Consider the following 15,086-nt stretch of genomic DNA (forward strand, 5'->3'; position numbering starts at 1 on the left):
TTCTGAAATTAGGGGTTTGGGATTGTGTTTGGACCTTGGTGTAAACCAGAAGATGTGATTGTCAGAGGCAAAATAATGCTGCTGCTCATTTTGGTTTTGTGCAAAGTGATGGTTCCTTTAGCTTTGTGGCTGTATCTCTTTTACTGCTGAAGCCACTTCTCTAGGCAGGCAGCCGTGTGTCACGTTGCCTTTCCTTTACCAAGGGGGCACGCACAGCCAGTTTGAACTTTGCTGGTGCTTAACAGAGCTGTGATAGCCTCATCATGAGCCAGCTTGGCTGTTGAAAAGCTTTACATAGGGCGTTCCACAGGCCAGTTTTGGTAGGACTTTCCACAAATTTAGTATTACTTACAACATGGGTTTGTTGCTACTTGGTTAGTGCTGACAAGCTGTCCTGCTAAGCAACCATTTATCCGTATTGGAACAAATTTGAAACACTTTTACAGTTCTAAATCTTAGGGATGTGTTTTCTTTTTGTAGATTCACTGGTTTTCAATTTTCAATTCTTTTATGATGGTGATCTTTCTGGTTGGCCTAGTGTCTATGATATTAATGAGAACTTTGCGAAAAGATTATGCGAGATACAGCAAGGAGGAAGAAATGGATGATATGGTAAGATCTGCATTCACACTTCTAAAATCTTTTTTTAAGGGTTATTGTTTTCTCTGTATGTTCATTGTGTTAGCAGCTCTGGCTTTCTTCAGTTGGACAGGAAACTGCCTTAAGTGTGTCTTGAAAGTGTTACTAGTTTTCTTTGTAACATGGTCCTAAGTTGCAACTAGTCACTGCATTAATGTTCATATCTACACTTCGGCTGAACGAGGTCTGTTCTGAGTGTGTAACAGAAGCCTGTGTGTAGTCCTAAGCACTCCAGAGGATTTTAGGGACAAGGAGGGAATCTGATAGATTTTACTGCACGATATTCAGATAGTAATTTTTCTTGTCTTCCTAAGCATCTGAAAAGTAAACTTTTCTCCTAGATTTGATGCACTCAGGAGAGAAGACATACTTGTATCTGAAGTTGCTTTAATAAATCAGACTTTTAATACATGCCTAGCATGTGTGTTTGCTGTTAATTGTCATGACTATAGACTTAAAACTTTTTTGTTGCTGTTCCTAGGACAGAGATCTGGGTGATGAGTATGGGTGGAAGCAGGTCCATGGAGATGTTTTTAGACCATCCAGTCATCCGCTAATATTTTCATCGCTTATTGGTTCTGGCTGTCAAATTTTTGCTGTGTCTCTTATAGTCATTGTTGTTGCAATGATAGAAGATCTATACACAGAGTAAGTATAATTGTGCCATGCCTTATTCATGCAAATGCTTAAATGAATAAAATAATTGCAAAAACGAATGTTCTAACTGGCCTGGAAAAAGAAGTGTTTGAGTGTCTTTAGTGTTTATCTTCAGATCAGTTTTAGTGTTTATAAGGGCTCTTTTAAGTTGTAACGAACCTTTGTCCTACTCTTACCATGTGAGTTGGTCTCCCCTAATTTAAGGCTTGTAATGCTTGCTTTTCACATGATTTATTGAGCAACTAGTTTGTTCTGCAGCATCATGGGTAGATTATATGGGAAGTAAATGTTGAAAGGTACATATTTCATTCCCTTGTTTCATCTGGAGTGACAGTTACTGTATTTCTTACCTTATTTTCCCGGCTGTGTCCGGTAAAGACTGGTAGGAGCGTGCTGTGTTGTGAATGGTCCTATTTACTGCTGACAACGCATTAAGCCAATCTTATCCACAAGTCTTCTCAGGGATGGAGATTTAATTTCTTCAGTTCTTTTGAATAGGTGCTCTGCCTCTGTTGCCTGTAAAACCTCCAGCAATAGGTGGGCTGTGGTCCTGACTGGAAAGAATTCATTTGAAACAAATAAATACTACTCAAGTTTAAATTTAACACACCACTTAACAGTTCACCTAGTTCTCTTCCTTTACCTTTTATGTGTTTGAGATTTTTGATGTCCTGGATGGACTTAATCTGTTTCTGTAGTGATTGTATTTTGGGTACTGTGGGGAATCTTGTTTTTTTTTTTTTTTTTTTTTTAACAAGCGCTTTGTTTTAAGCGGTGACTAAAATTTCATATCTCTGTTCTATTTTCTCCTGTTACTATTGATTTTAACAAGTTGTAATACTTCTAATGTGCCACTAGAGAGAACTCTTGGTTTTGAGTTTAAATGCCTTTTAACGGTGTGTTTAACAAGCCACTCCATAGTACTAGTATCTTGGCATATTTTCATTTTTCGTGTGGTGCGTTTGCCCCCTTGTGCCCCATGGTTACACTTCTGGCTAGACTGATGTACGCATTTTTAATTGTACAGCATGTCAATCCTTTAAGGGAAGGAATGAAACCATTCAGAATGTTGTGCACTGTAGAGAAGCTGTAAATTAGTAATGGCAATTGTAAAATGCATCAGAACAGTAATTTTTAAAAATATATGTACACTTAGTCTTTCATTGCAGTAGGCCTTTATATCACTTTCAAAGTTAATTTAATTCTGGGTGTGTAACGGAACAGTTGACCAAATCTGGTGCAGACAGTTCTGCCGTTTAGAAAAATAATGATGTGAGTGAAAAAAGCTGTAAACCAGAATCACGAGAATGATTGCCTGTCAGTGTTCTTCAGCTCTGCTAAAACTCTTAGGGATCATGCAGCTGGTATGGGCTAAAAGTCTCTCAGCAAAATGTGGTCGTGTCAGCTATTAATTTATTGATACTGGTTTGTGGATTAAGAAGCTTTTACATTAGAATGTTTGAATCACAAGGGAGTAAGCTCAAGAACAGGAAGTTTTGAGGTAATTTCAGAGGAACATCTGCCGGTCAATAATTTTAGAGGAACATCTGCCAGTCATTTTACAGGTAGCCTGGACTTACATGGGTTATTTCAGACTGTGCCTGGTCTTCTGGGGGTCTGCACATGTTTCTAAATTGTCTTAAGTTAGGACAAATGTTAAAATTGGTTTTTGTCTAACCAGTAGCTTTCTAAAATGGAACCATTGCTGATTTTTTTTAAGAAGCAAATGTTAGCCTAACAGTCCTTTAGTGTGTGTGACCAGCAGGTATATTTGCTTAGTTCAATTCGTGCAGTCATGGAAGCCGGTTGTACTAAAGATTACTTCTTTGAGTAGGGCAGGCATCCAGTAATGGTTCATCAAAAGCTGAAATGCCAACATCTGGAATCTCTCAGAACAGCTCATTTGAAGAAAGTACAGCTAGCTGGCTGAAAACCTGCTGCTTTTTGCTGTTGAAGAGTAGCAGCAGGACATGGGAAACAGCTCTATTCATGGATATCAGTTTATCTTGCTATTCTTAGACATGATTTTTAAAAATGTATTTGGAGATGGCTTTTGTAATTTAAAATTACTAGCTTTGCCTGTAAAATTTCAGGAAAAAAATATGCCAAAATGAGTACTCCAGCATTTAATGAGGTGATAATTTAAAAATTACTAGACTCTTCTGATTGGACTACTTCATGCTGATTTGTGGCTTCATTATACTATTTATAGCTTTTAAGTCAGGTTTTCTAATTTTCTATAAGTTTAATGCTTTCGATCTTAAAAGTTAATTTCTGAGGGATGGCAGAAACATCATTTACAACCTTAGATTATTTTTGTTAATACTGGCCTTTATATTAAGTAAAGAGGACCTTTTTTCTGCAGTAGTTGAGTCTTACACAGTGTATGTCACATAAATAATTTGGTGCACACATCCAAATGTCACAGTGTTTTGATTGGAGGTGTGATTTTTGTACTCCAGTGAAAATAAATGCATGTTAGGAAAGAATGTAGTATGTCAGAACTCTTCCCCCTCACCCACCCCCCAAACCCCCCAAGTGAATTAGACTTGGTCGAAGCTTTGGATATAAACAGTTCACATTCGTACACAGATTTTACAATTTAAGCACTTTTAAATTTTTACATTATATAAAAATATTAAATAACTGGTGCTGCTAAATGCACATATTTTACTGTAATATTTTGCTCTAATACTATTTTCTTCTCTCTTTCACTTACCAAAAAATCACTTCTTGTAGGAGAGGATCAATGCTTAGTACAGCTATATTTGTTTATGCTGCAACATCACCAGTGAATGGATATTTTGGAGGAAGCCTTTATGCTAGACAAGGAGGTAAATTGTTTTCATGTTTGAGCATTTTCATTATATTGTTACGTTAAGTGGAGAAATCATTATTTTCTGATTTGCAGTAATATAGAAAGGTCCTCATGTAGTTAGTTAATTCAGATGGAATCCATTAAATTCTTAATAAACAGGAAAAAATTTGCATGTATTTAACTTTCATATTATTTCCTAGTTGGTATTGGCTGCATTTTCTCGGTAAAGATAGCTGAGGTCTTTAGTTAATTTTAAAGTCATAAGAGCTACAGAACTACTAACAGTTGTGTCTTATGGATTGCTTATTACACTCTTGTATATAATTGTTTGGCTCATGGCACCCAGAGAGTATCATAGTCTCTCCCTGTTCCGTAACGTGCTGTGAAACACCTTATGTCATCTTCTCCAGAGACTCCTGCATAGCCCTCCTCTGTAAGTACTGGGGGTGTTAGGTCTACTAACACAGAAAGGATGAGTATACAGTACTTACTAGACCATTAATTGTTGATGTGTAAAACTGTTTATAGCGTCTTTTAAAGAAGGTTATTCTACTTTCTAGACTGTACTCTATGCTTAGCAAATTCAAAATGGGTATCAGTGGAGAGAAGTAGCCCAATAAAATTGATGTAACGGATTTGGACAGGCTGTCTTCAAGTGCTCCCCACGGTTCCTCTGAGTTATGACATCCTTGCAGTCCACTAGCTTCCTCCATTCCCTATGCTGCAATAAAAGATTAATATATATCTATTATCTTCTCTTCTATAGTGCTTTAGGAAAAAAAAATCTGGTAAGTTAGCAAAAGAAAATCTGTCCTTTTAACACAACCTACTTGTCAGTATTCAGTCTCAGAATGCACTCTGATCTATGGTGTTTGGAGGTTAGATGTTTCTTTTCATGTGGCTTGTATATAAACCTAGCGATGTGTAGAAAAACAGATCTGGGTAAATTAGGGTTGCTGTTCTAAAATGTACTGTGCTATATAGTTGAGCGATTTGCATTTCTTTTTACAGATAAATGTATCAGACCATGTGATGCTGATTGTGTTGGCTCGTAGTGAAAATACATACGATGTCTTGAAAAGCATATGCTAGTTTTCTGACTTATTTTATTTGGTGCATATTACAGATGCATCTATGGTGTATTAAATTTAAATACAGACTATATTTAAGAGCATCGAAAGTAAAGGGAATACAGACAGTGACAATTCTTAAAGTATCGCTCAAGGGATTTTTTTCTGGGCTGCTCAGGGAGCTCTGAACGTAGTAATAGCTGCTAACAAGTGTTGCGGTTCCCATTATGCCTGGGGTTTAGAAATTACTTTCCCTCTACCTTTGCTGCTGCTGAAGATGCCTGAGTTCCATTTTGCTGTATGTTAAATGTGTGGAATTTTGCTTTATACCAGGGATAGCCAGTTCCTTAATGCATCCTGAATGTATGGAGTCAGCATAGTTGGGTCCAGGCGGCGTGGAGCAGGTGCTGCCTGAAGGCAGCTGCAGTGCTGTTGTCCCGGGAGCAGAGCTGAGCTCTCCCGTGTTCTCAGGGTGTGAGCAGGCTGTGTGCAGGGCCAGCTCTGCTCTCTCTGACTCTGCTAATCTGCAGCTTACATGCACACTTATGTTTCATACCCCAGTTTCTTTGGGCAGCTTAGTCAGCATATGCTGTTCTCCAGCTGGAATATTCTCACGCTGTATCCCTTCTCCTGTCTTTTTACCTGGCCTAATGAATTGATTAATGTGCTGCATCTTGTAAGTTGCCAGGATCACATGAAAATGTTAGTTGACTCTTGGCTCATGTATTGATGTAGTATGTTGTTACTTACTACTTTCACCTTTTGTGGGGAGAAGTTGTCTAACACCTAGATTCTGGAGAGCTTGGCAATAGCTTTTTAAACCAAAGACATTGTACCTCACCAGTTCCATTGAAATGTTTCTTCTTACAGGAAGGCGATGGATAAAGCAGATGTTCATTGGAGCCTTCCTTATTCCAGCAATGGTGTGTGGAACTGCCTTCTTCATTAACTTCATAGCCATCTATTATCATGCTTCAAGAGCTATACCCTTTGGAACCATGGTGAGTCGTTTTACTGGAGAACTTAAACACCACTGTAGGCACAGGAAACTGTGTTTTAGTCTAAATACAATTGTGAATCATAGTGTTAGCTTCCTAGTTAGATATGTATTCTGGGAGGGGTCTAAGGTGCTTCAAGTATAACTCATTTTAAGCGACAGCTGGTGGATGCCAACAACGGTCTTCTCTCTGCTTGAAATGACACTTCTGCTTTGTGTTTAAGCTTACTGTTAAAATGACATGAGAAGTTAGCAACTTGAATCTTCTTCTGGATGGCCAATGCAAACTGGTTATAAGCTAAAATGCAATATAAAGAGATCCCAAATGAAAACTACTTCCTAATCATTGCAGTCAAGCAGAAAAAATGGAAATAAAAGATCAAGCAACAATATGAGATGAGACATCCTGAGGACGTCTGGCTTTATGAAAATGAATCACTGTTTTTGCTTTGTGAACTGGTATTTAGTATCTAGTTATAGTCTTGTGTCTGGGTATTAACTGTGTCACTTGAGAAACAATGCTGGTTGGATTACTTTCTCATTTAATCATGATGACTTTTCTTGTTTCTTGTGGCTTTTGTCAGCATTTTGTTTGTTGTTACGGCCCTTTCAAGCAACCTCAAATAACCCTGTGAATACAATGTAAGAAATAATCACTTGGCATTTTGGCAGAATTTCTGTTTAAGCTTGCAAGGGGAATTACTTGAGGGCAAATTTTTTAAAATATGCACCATAAAATTGCTTTTCCTAATTTTGTGCCGTAGCACTGTTAACTTAAAAAAACATCTTAATACCGGAAGGCTTGTTTTCTTTCAATATCTGTAGCAAATCCTGGGATTTACCATTTTATAGCTTCCTTCTTTGCGTATCAGTTTTTGTTAAATGTTAAATTGTTCAGTCTATTCAGACATGTTTGAGTAGCCTTGGATTTATTCTTAGTCTAAATCTACCAAGAAATGAAGCTTAGTATCACAAGTTCTGCCTTATATATTGTATTGTTTGGGATATAATCAAATTCAGTATGTGACTGAAGATACTTCTTAAGAACACATTTTTACTGAATCAATGTGATAGAAATCATAAATGGTAATAAAAAGAGAGACAGTTTTCAGTTTCAGGCAAAGGCTTTTTTAGTAGTTTCTGACTGATGGAGGAGTCATTACTTTCAATGTATGTTGCTAGTTCTCATCACCTCCTTATCAGCAGCGTTTTCAATGCATGCACAAATACCAACTTTTTACATTAAATTCGTTGTTATAAAACTGCTAAATATGATATCAAGCTGAATGTGTTTGCTTAATTTTTCTGGTTTTCTTCTTCAAGACATTAGACTGAAATTCTGCGTATGGATATGTTTGTATTAGTCAGTCAGTGCCCCAAAGGAATATTGTATTGCTTTTTCTTCCCTAAGCTAGCAGCCCTATACAGTACTGTCATAAAAATTTACAACGTTGATCTTTGATATGTGCAAAGAGGCTCTGTTTTACTGCTGAGCAAGCATTTATGATATCACATTTCTCGCTTGTATTCCCCTTCGGAGGTCAGAAATGCTGAAGGAAGGGAATTCCACCTGTGCTGAAGTTTCTTGTAAATCTGCTCAACTTGTATTTGAAGATCGTGGAAACATGTACATTTAAAAGCAAATGGGAATATAAATCTTCAGGGGTCACTTAATCAGGATGTTAGCACTCTTTATACACAGTGATTTTAATGATCTCAAGGTTTTATGAAAGTGTTTGAATCATTATGACTGTGGCAATAAAACTTCAGTGGAGTTAGCAGATTTTTAGTAGGAGCAGGTTATGAATTGGAAACTTCATCAGAATAAGCAACGCTCCAATGACTTCAGATCAACTAATGAAGCTGGTTTGTAGAGGAAATGAAAATTGTTTGAAATTACCATGTTATGCTTCAGGTTGAAGTCCCCGGGAAGCCTTTCTGGCTTTATGGGTAAGATACCTTTGTGTTTTTCCACCTTGGTTTTCAGTGTAGAGAAGCTTCCAGAATTCTCTAGTGCAAACTTGCTGCTGCTGCTTTATTGGGGAAATAAAACCTCTACCATCTAAATGTACTAGAACACAGATATTACTTCCTTTACCCTGGCATGCCTTGAAACCACCCTCCTTGATTTAAATCACTGGCAAGAATTACCACCTCTTCTTGACTACTCTAAATAAAGAAAAAGCAGATTCAGAGTCACCGAAAAGAAGTCTCTCAGCTAAAAGGTCGCTCAGAGACGATGCTTGAATGTGACATCCTGTGCTTTGCCCGTTTGGCATTGCTGCTTCCCAGTGTCCCACTAGGTAGTCTCCTCTTTCTCATGTAATTCCTTCCTCCGGGCAGGTTTTTCTATGGAATGTAGGCAAGGGCAGCTGATAGTGCCAGAGCTAAGACATCTGAGCTAACGCACAGTTGGTGCCTCTTTCATCTACCTGGGTGTCTGCTTTTCTGCACTTTGTCTTGAAATGCTCAAATGGATTGGTCTCCTCAGGACCTTCATACAACTCACTGTCACTTCAAAGCTTCGTTCCCCTTGTATAACTCATTCACGATGTCTGGGATCTCCTCGAAGATGTGGCAGGGACTGGGAAGATCCAAAGCTTGTTTCTGAAACCAGCCTTCACTCTTGGGACTGAGTCTTTGGCCCTTTGGGTATACATGCAAGCCACCTCACCGACACTGTGACAAACCTTCTGTAGTGAAGTACACCGTGAGGCTGAACAAAGGCTTATGCTTTCCCCTGGGATATCTTTCAGCTGCCCTTCCCATCAAAATGCAACAAAGTATGTGACAGATTTTATTCAAATGTGAGAGCTTTTTAAAACTTAATGGTTTAAAGCTTTCAACTCCCTAAGCATCTTAAGGAGATACAGAAGTCTGGGGGTTTTTTCTCTCATCTCTTTACTTTTATAGAAATGCAGTGGGTACTATTAAATTCTTTGTTCTTTTGGAGCCCATATTTGATCTTTTTGGGTAATTTGTTTATTATATCCTGTTACTGGTGAACATAGAGGAGTTCTGAAGGTGTTGTACACCTTGGCTTACATTCTGTTGATGTTTGTTTGTCTTTTCAGCATATTTATCAATCATCTTAGTATTTTGTTGTGTTCGAATTATGTGCAGAAAATGGAGCATGGAGCAATCAATAAGAATTTTAAATAATGGCAAGTGACCTATCCATATATGTTTGAGGAGCATGGTGATAGTTCTGTGCAGAAATAATTTACTAAGTAATGCAGAATTTCTATGGGATGCAGCAGGATCTAATTTCAAGGGACCATCTTAATTCTGGCATTTCCTAAGTTGTGACTGCTTGCATTGTTCTGTGTCACAATATATAATTTAAAGATTTCCATTAAGGCTGCTATGACTGATGTAACATTCTGACTGCAGAATCCATGCAGCTACTATTAAACTGTTTAAGATGTACCATTTTTTTTTTTGTTTTGAGCACTAGGTTCCTGTGCGGCTAACGTTTCCATTATGCATTTTTAATGATTTAATTAAATAAGGTTGCACACACTGAATTTCTCTTGGGATTGTGACCCTAGTGTTTGCATATTTTATACCTTGTTTAAACTAGAAAAAAGTGTTTCCTCCAACAGATAGCTTAATCCAGGCTGCAGCCATCCCTGACAGCTTTAATTTGATATGAGTATTGGCTGCCACTGAAGGAGGAGGATCTGGTAGTGCCAAAGGTTTTCATGCCTTGAACTAGAAAAGGAAATACACCTGGCTAAAAATAAAAAAAATCTAGTTAAATATATATTCAGCTGTGTGCTTTCTTAGATTGCTTGGAAGTGACTGTGGAACCCTTGGTCAAAACCCTCATTTTTGCTGAAAATAGCCTAAATTTTCAGCAGTTCACTTGATTACCCAAAGCAGTACCCTAGATTAACTACTTAGTTGCAATCAATTGAATAACACTTTATTTTGAAGCCTTCTATTCTTTTCTTGTTCTATATAATGTTTGGCCTGATGATGTGCAGGAAAGTGTCACTGTACAGATTCGGTAACCTCTCTGCAGGGGGGAGAGCCTCATGACTGAGTGTGCAGTTTTGGTAGCTGACAGGAAAGATCAAGCTGCTGCTTTGACAGTTAATTTTTATTGCTTTTCTCCCTTGTGCATTAAGCAGTCAAGGCACCATAGCCTGCCAGTAGCTGTTCAATATTAGATATGCTCATAAAAATTTTAATTATCACCTTTGAATGAAGTTTAATCTACAGTTGTCAGAAAATATGAAACACATGGCACTAGAACATAAATTATATCCCTCTTGACAATGTTTCCTTTCAAATAAGGAAAACTGAATTCTACACGTTCAGTCAAGGGCAGTGGAATATTTTTTTCCCATCAAAACAAACCAGAAAGGGGTTGGAAAGAGTGCAGTCTTGGTGAGGTTGACAGTCTCTTCTGCGGCAACTAAAACCCACAAACTAAATCAGATGCTCATGTATAAATAAGATATTTTGTATAACAAAAATGCAACGGTCAAAATGAAATAGGTATGATTTAATGTACTGGCTTGGTAGCAAAACTTGTAATTTGTCGTCAGTAATACGGATGATGGAGAATGTGTGCTTGTTTGCTTGATTGAAAACTGGGTTTATAGGTGTAGTAATCTGCCTGTTTGTATAATTTGTGTTTTCTGAAGTGGTGCCTAAAACTGTTTTCTGAATTTCTCTTGGTTGATGCTACAGTAATACTTACAAGGCTCACCAAGACCTAACTTTCTTATCTCAGCCTGCCACGCAACAGCTGTTACAAGGGCTTGGGATTTGTAGTACGTCACCAGTAACCTCTGTAGGGCGGTGCTTCTGTAGGAGGGCAGAGCACATACCTGTGTTGATCCTGCCTTCGTTACCTCTTGGCATTTGTGATGGTGAAATGGAGGCCAGTAGGTGCCTAAGCTGCTTTCACCATTATGATCTCATTCTCTGAAACATTTGAGGCAGAAAACTCGTAACTTCATCCCTTTTTCAGTTAAGACGCTTGTGTACCCCAGTGCCCTGTGTTTGCTTCATTTTGGGTTTAAACTCTAGGTTTAGATCATCACTGCCCTTGCCATCAGCGGCGCCAGGCACTACCTGTTCAGCTTGGGAGGGAGGCAGTGTCTTCACCTCACCTCAGAACTGAAATTTAAGAACATGCCTGAAGAGGCAGAAGCTGGAAAAGCTGATTAATCTTTAGTCATCTCTCACAGCCAGAGTAGGCTATTACTGCCATTTGCAGCAAACATCAGTCCGAGCAGGCAGACTACCTTGGAGTCAGCCAGCAAATGAAAGCAAGACAGAAGATGCTGCTGAGGTCAGCACAGTGTGTGCTGGTTCTAACCAGTACCAGTTGTGTTGGTCACCCTACTAAGAAGACCATCAGGTTGGCGTCACCAGGGTGAGGTTATCTCAGAAGGCAGAACAGAACAGTTTTAACAGCTTGGGCAGCTTATCAGATCCAGGTGGAAGTGGGAGGCGTTCCTGAGCCTGCACTATGGTCCATCCTTGCTTGCTTAGTTGGGCCTCCTTTGCACTGCAGAATCATCTCAGGTAGCTTTTAGACTCCTGAATAGCTCCAGGAAAAAACAAAAAAAATGTACTTCAATACAGCTGTCCTCAGCATAGCATTAAGACAGCTTGTTTAACAAAATGTTGACTTTACCTAACGCTGCTTACTAGATCTCACTGAAGAAGCTAGCTGTTCTGTCTGAGATCAGTTCAGTTTTCAGCCAGGTGGTTAATAGAATGGAAGATGTTGCACCGTTATCAGTCATGCTTTGACTGATCTGGTAATGAAACCACTCAGATTTTCTGACAGATGCTGATTACAAGTGTACTGCGGACAGGTTGGCAGTGCTTACTCCTTATTCAAGGAATCTGGGCTGTCTCAGATTGTTACATGCAGATAAAACTTCTAGATTTCAAAGCTGCTGCTGAGTCAGTCTCCTGGACAACATAACAGCCAAGCCCTGCTGGAACAAGTTGGGCCTTTTCCTTGCCCACCTGATTTGAAGTCATTCAGCTGTTGGTTGGTGTCACTAGAACTGAAATGCTACTGACTGCCTTTTTTCATCTAGGAGTTTGCCAGCTAGTTAGTAATTAGGCCTGAATGGCTTTTTCTTGGTTCCTTGCCCAAGGTTGTATGATTTCCCTGTGGATTCCCTATGGTAGATGTGTTTTGCAAGATGGACAATTAGAGGCTACTGAGCTTTGTTCCAGGTGAGCTTGGAACCCCAGGCTGTTCCTGGACAGTGTCTGCAGTAAAGCAGTGCATTCTCTTCCTACTATTATCCCCAGTTAGGGGTTGTTTCCAAGCTCAAGAAATGAAGCTACATCTTGATAACTGTACCATAAAAGACAGTGTGGCTGGATGAGCAGCACAGATGCCCTGTCACACTGCCAGTGCGAGCGTTCTGCCTCAGCCAGGTTTGAAACCCATCTGCCGGAGCACCACAAGGCATGGTGGACAGGGACCACCCAGCAGACTGGGAGGTCCTTGCCAGGCAAAAGGCAGAGCAAGCTCTTCTTGCAAATGGCAATGGTTTCAGTATGGTCAGCTTGGAAATTCTTTGCATCCTGTCCAGGCCTTCATTCTTGAACATCTCAAGATGTTCCTATACCTCAAACAAGCTGGGGCTTTTTGGTCAGGATCTTAGTAAAAGTAGCACTCAAGATTATGTTCTTTGATGCTTCTGATGCTTTTTGACATTTTTCTCTGAAAATTCTCATCTGCTCATTCTTTCAGACTGAGCAGTTTTCAAGGGCAGAACCTGCATCCATTGAGTTAGCTGTATCATTCTCCTATACTTTATTCTTAGGCAACCTCAGTGTCCTACCTAAGATGCTATGCTTGCTTACCTGTGGTTTTTTTTAAGTAATGGAAGAAGGCAAATGGGAGATACTAAATATGTAAGGTGTAAAATCTGCTTTATTATTGGCAAGTGTAAACACTACTTAGCTTTTCCTTATTTACCACTGAATCTTTATAATTTAGTGGCTTGTGATGTAATTCTTTAATAACATCTCCTCAAAGATACACAGAGCAGTCTGGACAGTGCTTCTGGACCGCCTGTTTGGTGCGCCCCTTCTGTGAAGCATGAAGGCTTGCTCCATGTAGCCCCAGGCATTTTACCTCTGGCCAAACGGACCCCCATTCCATGTACATCTGGCCTAGGCTAGTGCTGGTCTACAAGTCGGTAACGGAGGGATAACCCACTGTCTTTTGTCAATGTTGCCTGGAACTGATGTAATTAACTTAATGCTAAGTCTGCGTTGAGCTTACACAGTGCAGTTCCTCATCTCACGAAGCCTAGCAGTTCTGGCTTTTCAGCTGCCTTGCAGTAGATTTCTGTAGATACAGCATATGTGAACAGCCTTTATTTATCCTGAATAACTGCTTCTTAAATGTCGAATATAGCTTCCTTGCTCAGGAGGCACCAGGGTGTACACAGAGTCTCAGGCAACAGTGCTTTTAAAAGTCAGTATTTTCATTTGTTTGCATAGAGAAGGTCACAGGGTCAGTATTCAGAACTGTGGTTATTGCATTACAGGCAACTGTTCTGTCTTTAATTATCAATATCAAAAAGTTAAACCATGTAATGCTAATTAATTTGGTGCTAAAGAGTTCCAAGTAGAGAATGTCTTGCTAAACACTTCAAATGTTCCTGTTTTGGAAGATAAAAATATGTTGCCTTCAAGGAACAGCAAAATTTAGAGCTACATACATATACTGGAAAAAAAAGATGATTCAAGGTAAAGTTTTAGGGAGGCTGTTCCATTGGAAAGAGCTGGAACACTGACTTGACTTTGCTGCATTATGCATAAACCTAATCTCTGTATGTAAGTAGGGCCCTTGTGCTTCTGAACTGTGTACCTGTGCCTACCAGTCATCAGTTGTGTCTTTGGCAGTCTGTATTCTTAATTACCTGGTCGGTGGAAAGTGGAGAAAATTGAACCCAAAATTTTGATCGGTAGCATTCTGGCTGTTCTGGCTTTGCAGTTCTTGTTTGGGTTTCTTTTTTGGATTGGATTAAAAATTTTGCACCCAGCAGTTGTAATTTTGTGTAGAACTACAGCTAGGCGTTTACTTCTAGGAACAGCATACTCTGTAAAAGTTTAAGAGAAGCTGATGAAATTTTCCATGGTGAAGTACCATGAATATTTCAATTTCTTTCCTATGCAATGTACTGAGCTATAATAATTATTAGATGAAAACAGTAAAAAGAAATCTGTAGTGGTTCTCGTCTCAACTGATGCAAGAAATATAAGTCATAATGTTTATTAGGAAGTTTCTTGGGAAATACATACTTCCATTTGATAAAATAGATGTATGTTAACTAATGCTTAATAACTAGGATTATGATTCTACAGCAATACCTACTAAGGACTGATACATACTGAGTGGGTTGTTATCTTCTTTTGTCATCCTATACCTGTTTGGTTTTTTTAATTACTATTTTATCTTTTGCTTACAGGTGGCAGTGTGCTGTATCTGTTTCTTTGTCATTCTTCCATTGAACCTTGTTGGTACGATTCTTGGCCGAAATCTGTCAGGACAGCCTAATTTTCCATGTCGTGTCAATGCAGTGCCTCGTCCCATACCAGAGAAAAAATGGTAAAGACAAGCATGAATGTTAACTAGAATGTTAACTTCAGTACATTTAAAATTACTTTTCAGGTGTGATCATTAAAGGTTTTTCTGGAATAACTTTATTTAAATGGAATTGTGCCTAGAAGAACAGCTGTACTGACATTTCATTAATGTGATTTTTGTGATGAATTAAAATACCGTGGTTAATAGTTGTAGCAGATTTTACTCCTGTATCACTGATGCACATTTCGCCTGAAATGTTCTTTAGTCTCTTATGTAAAAGGGATGGTCCCAACACAATTCTTGTATAGGAATCTGGAA

At 38.9% G+C, this 15,086-nt stretch overlaps 1 protein-coding gene across 1 annotated transcript in view; it reads left to right on the top strand.

Annotated features, from left to right (window-relative positions):
- TM9SF3 (transmembrane 9 superfamily member 3) overlaps window positions 1-15,086 on the top strand; it is a 49,340-nt gene that overhangs the window by 26,181 nt on the left and 8,073 nt on the right. The window contains exons 6-10 of the mRNA XM_055812040.1: window positions 481-612; window positions 1,121-1,287; window positions 4,036-4,130; window positions 6,055-6,185; window positions 14,650-14,789. Coding sequence (XP_055668015.1) covers window positions 481-612; window positions 1,121-1,287; window positions 4,036-4,130; window positions 6,055-6,185; window positions 14,650-14,789 — 665 coding nt within the window. The remainder of the gene's footprint in view (window positions 1-480; window positions 613-1,120; window positions 1,288-4,035; window positions 4,131-6,054; window positions 6,186-14,649; window positions 14,790-15,086) is intronic.

This window comes from Falco peregrinus, chromosome 1 (assembly GCF_023634155.1).
Source record: "Falco peregrinus isolate bFalPer1 chromosome 1, bFalPer1.pri, whole genome shotgun sequence".
Taxonomy (NCBI): Eukaryota; Metazoa; Chordata; class Aves; order Falconiformes; family Falconidae; genus Falco; species Falco peregrinus.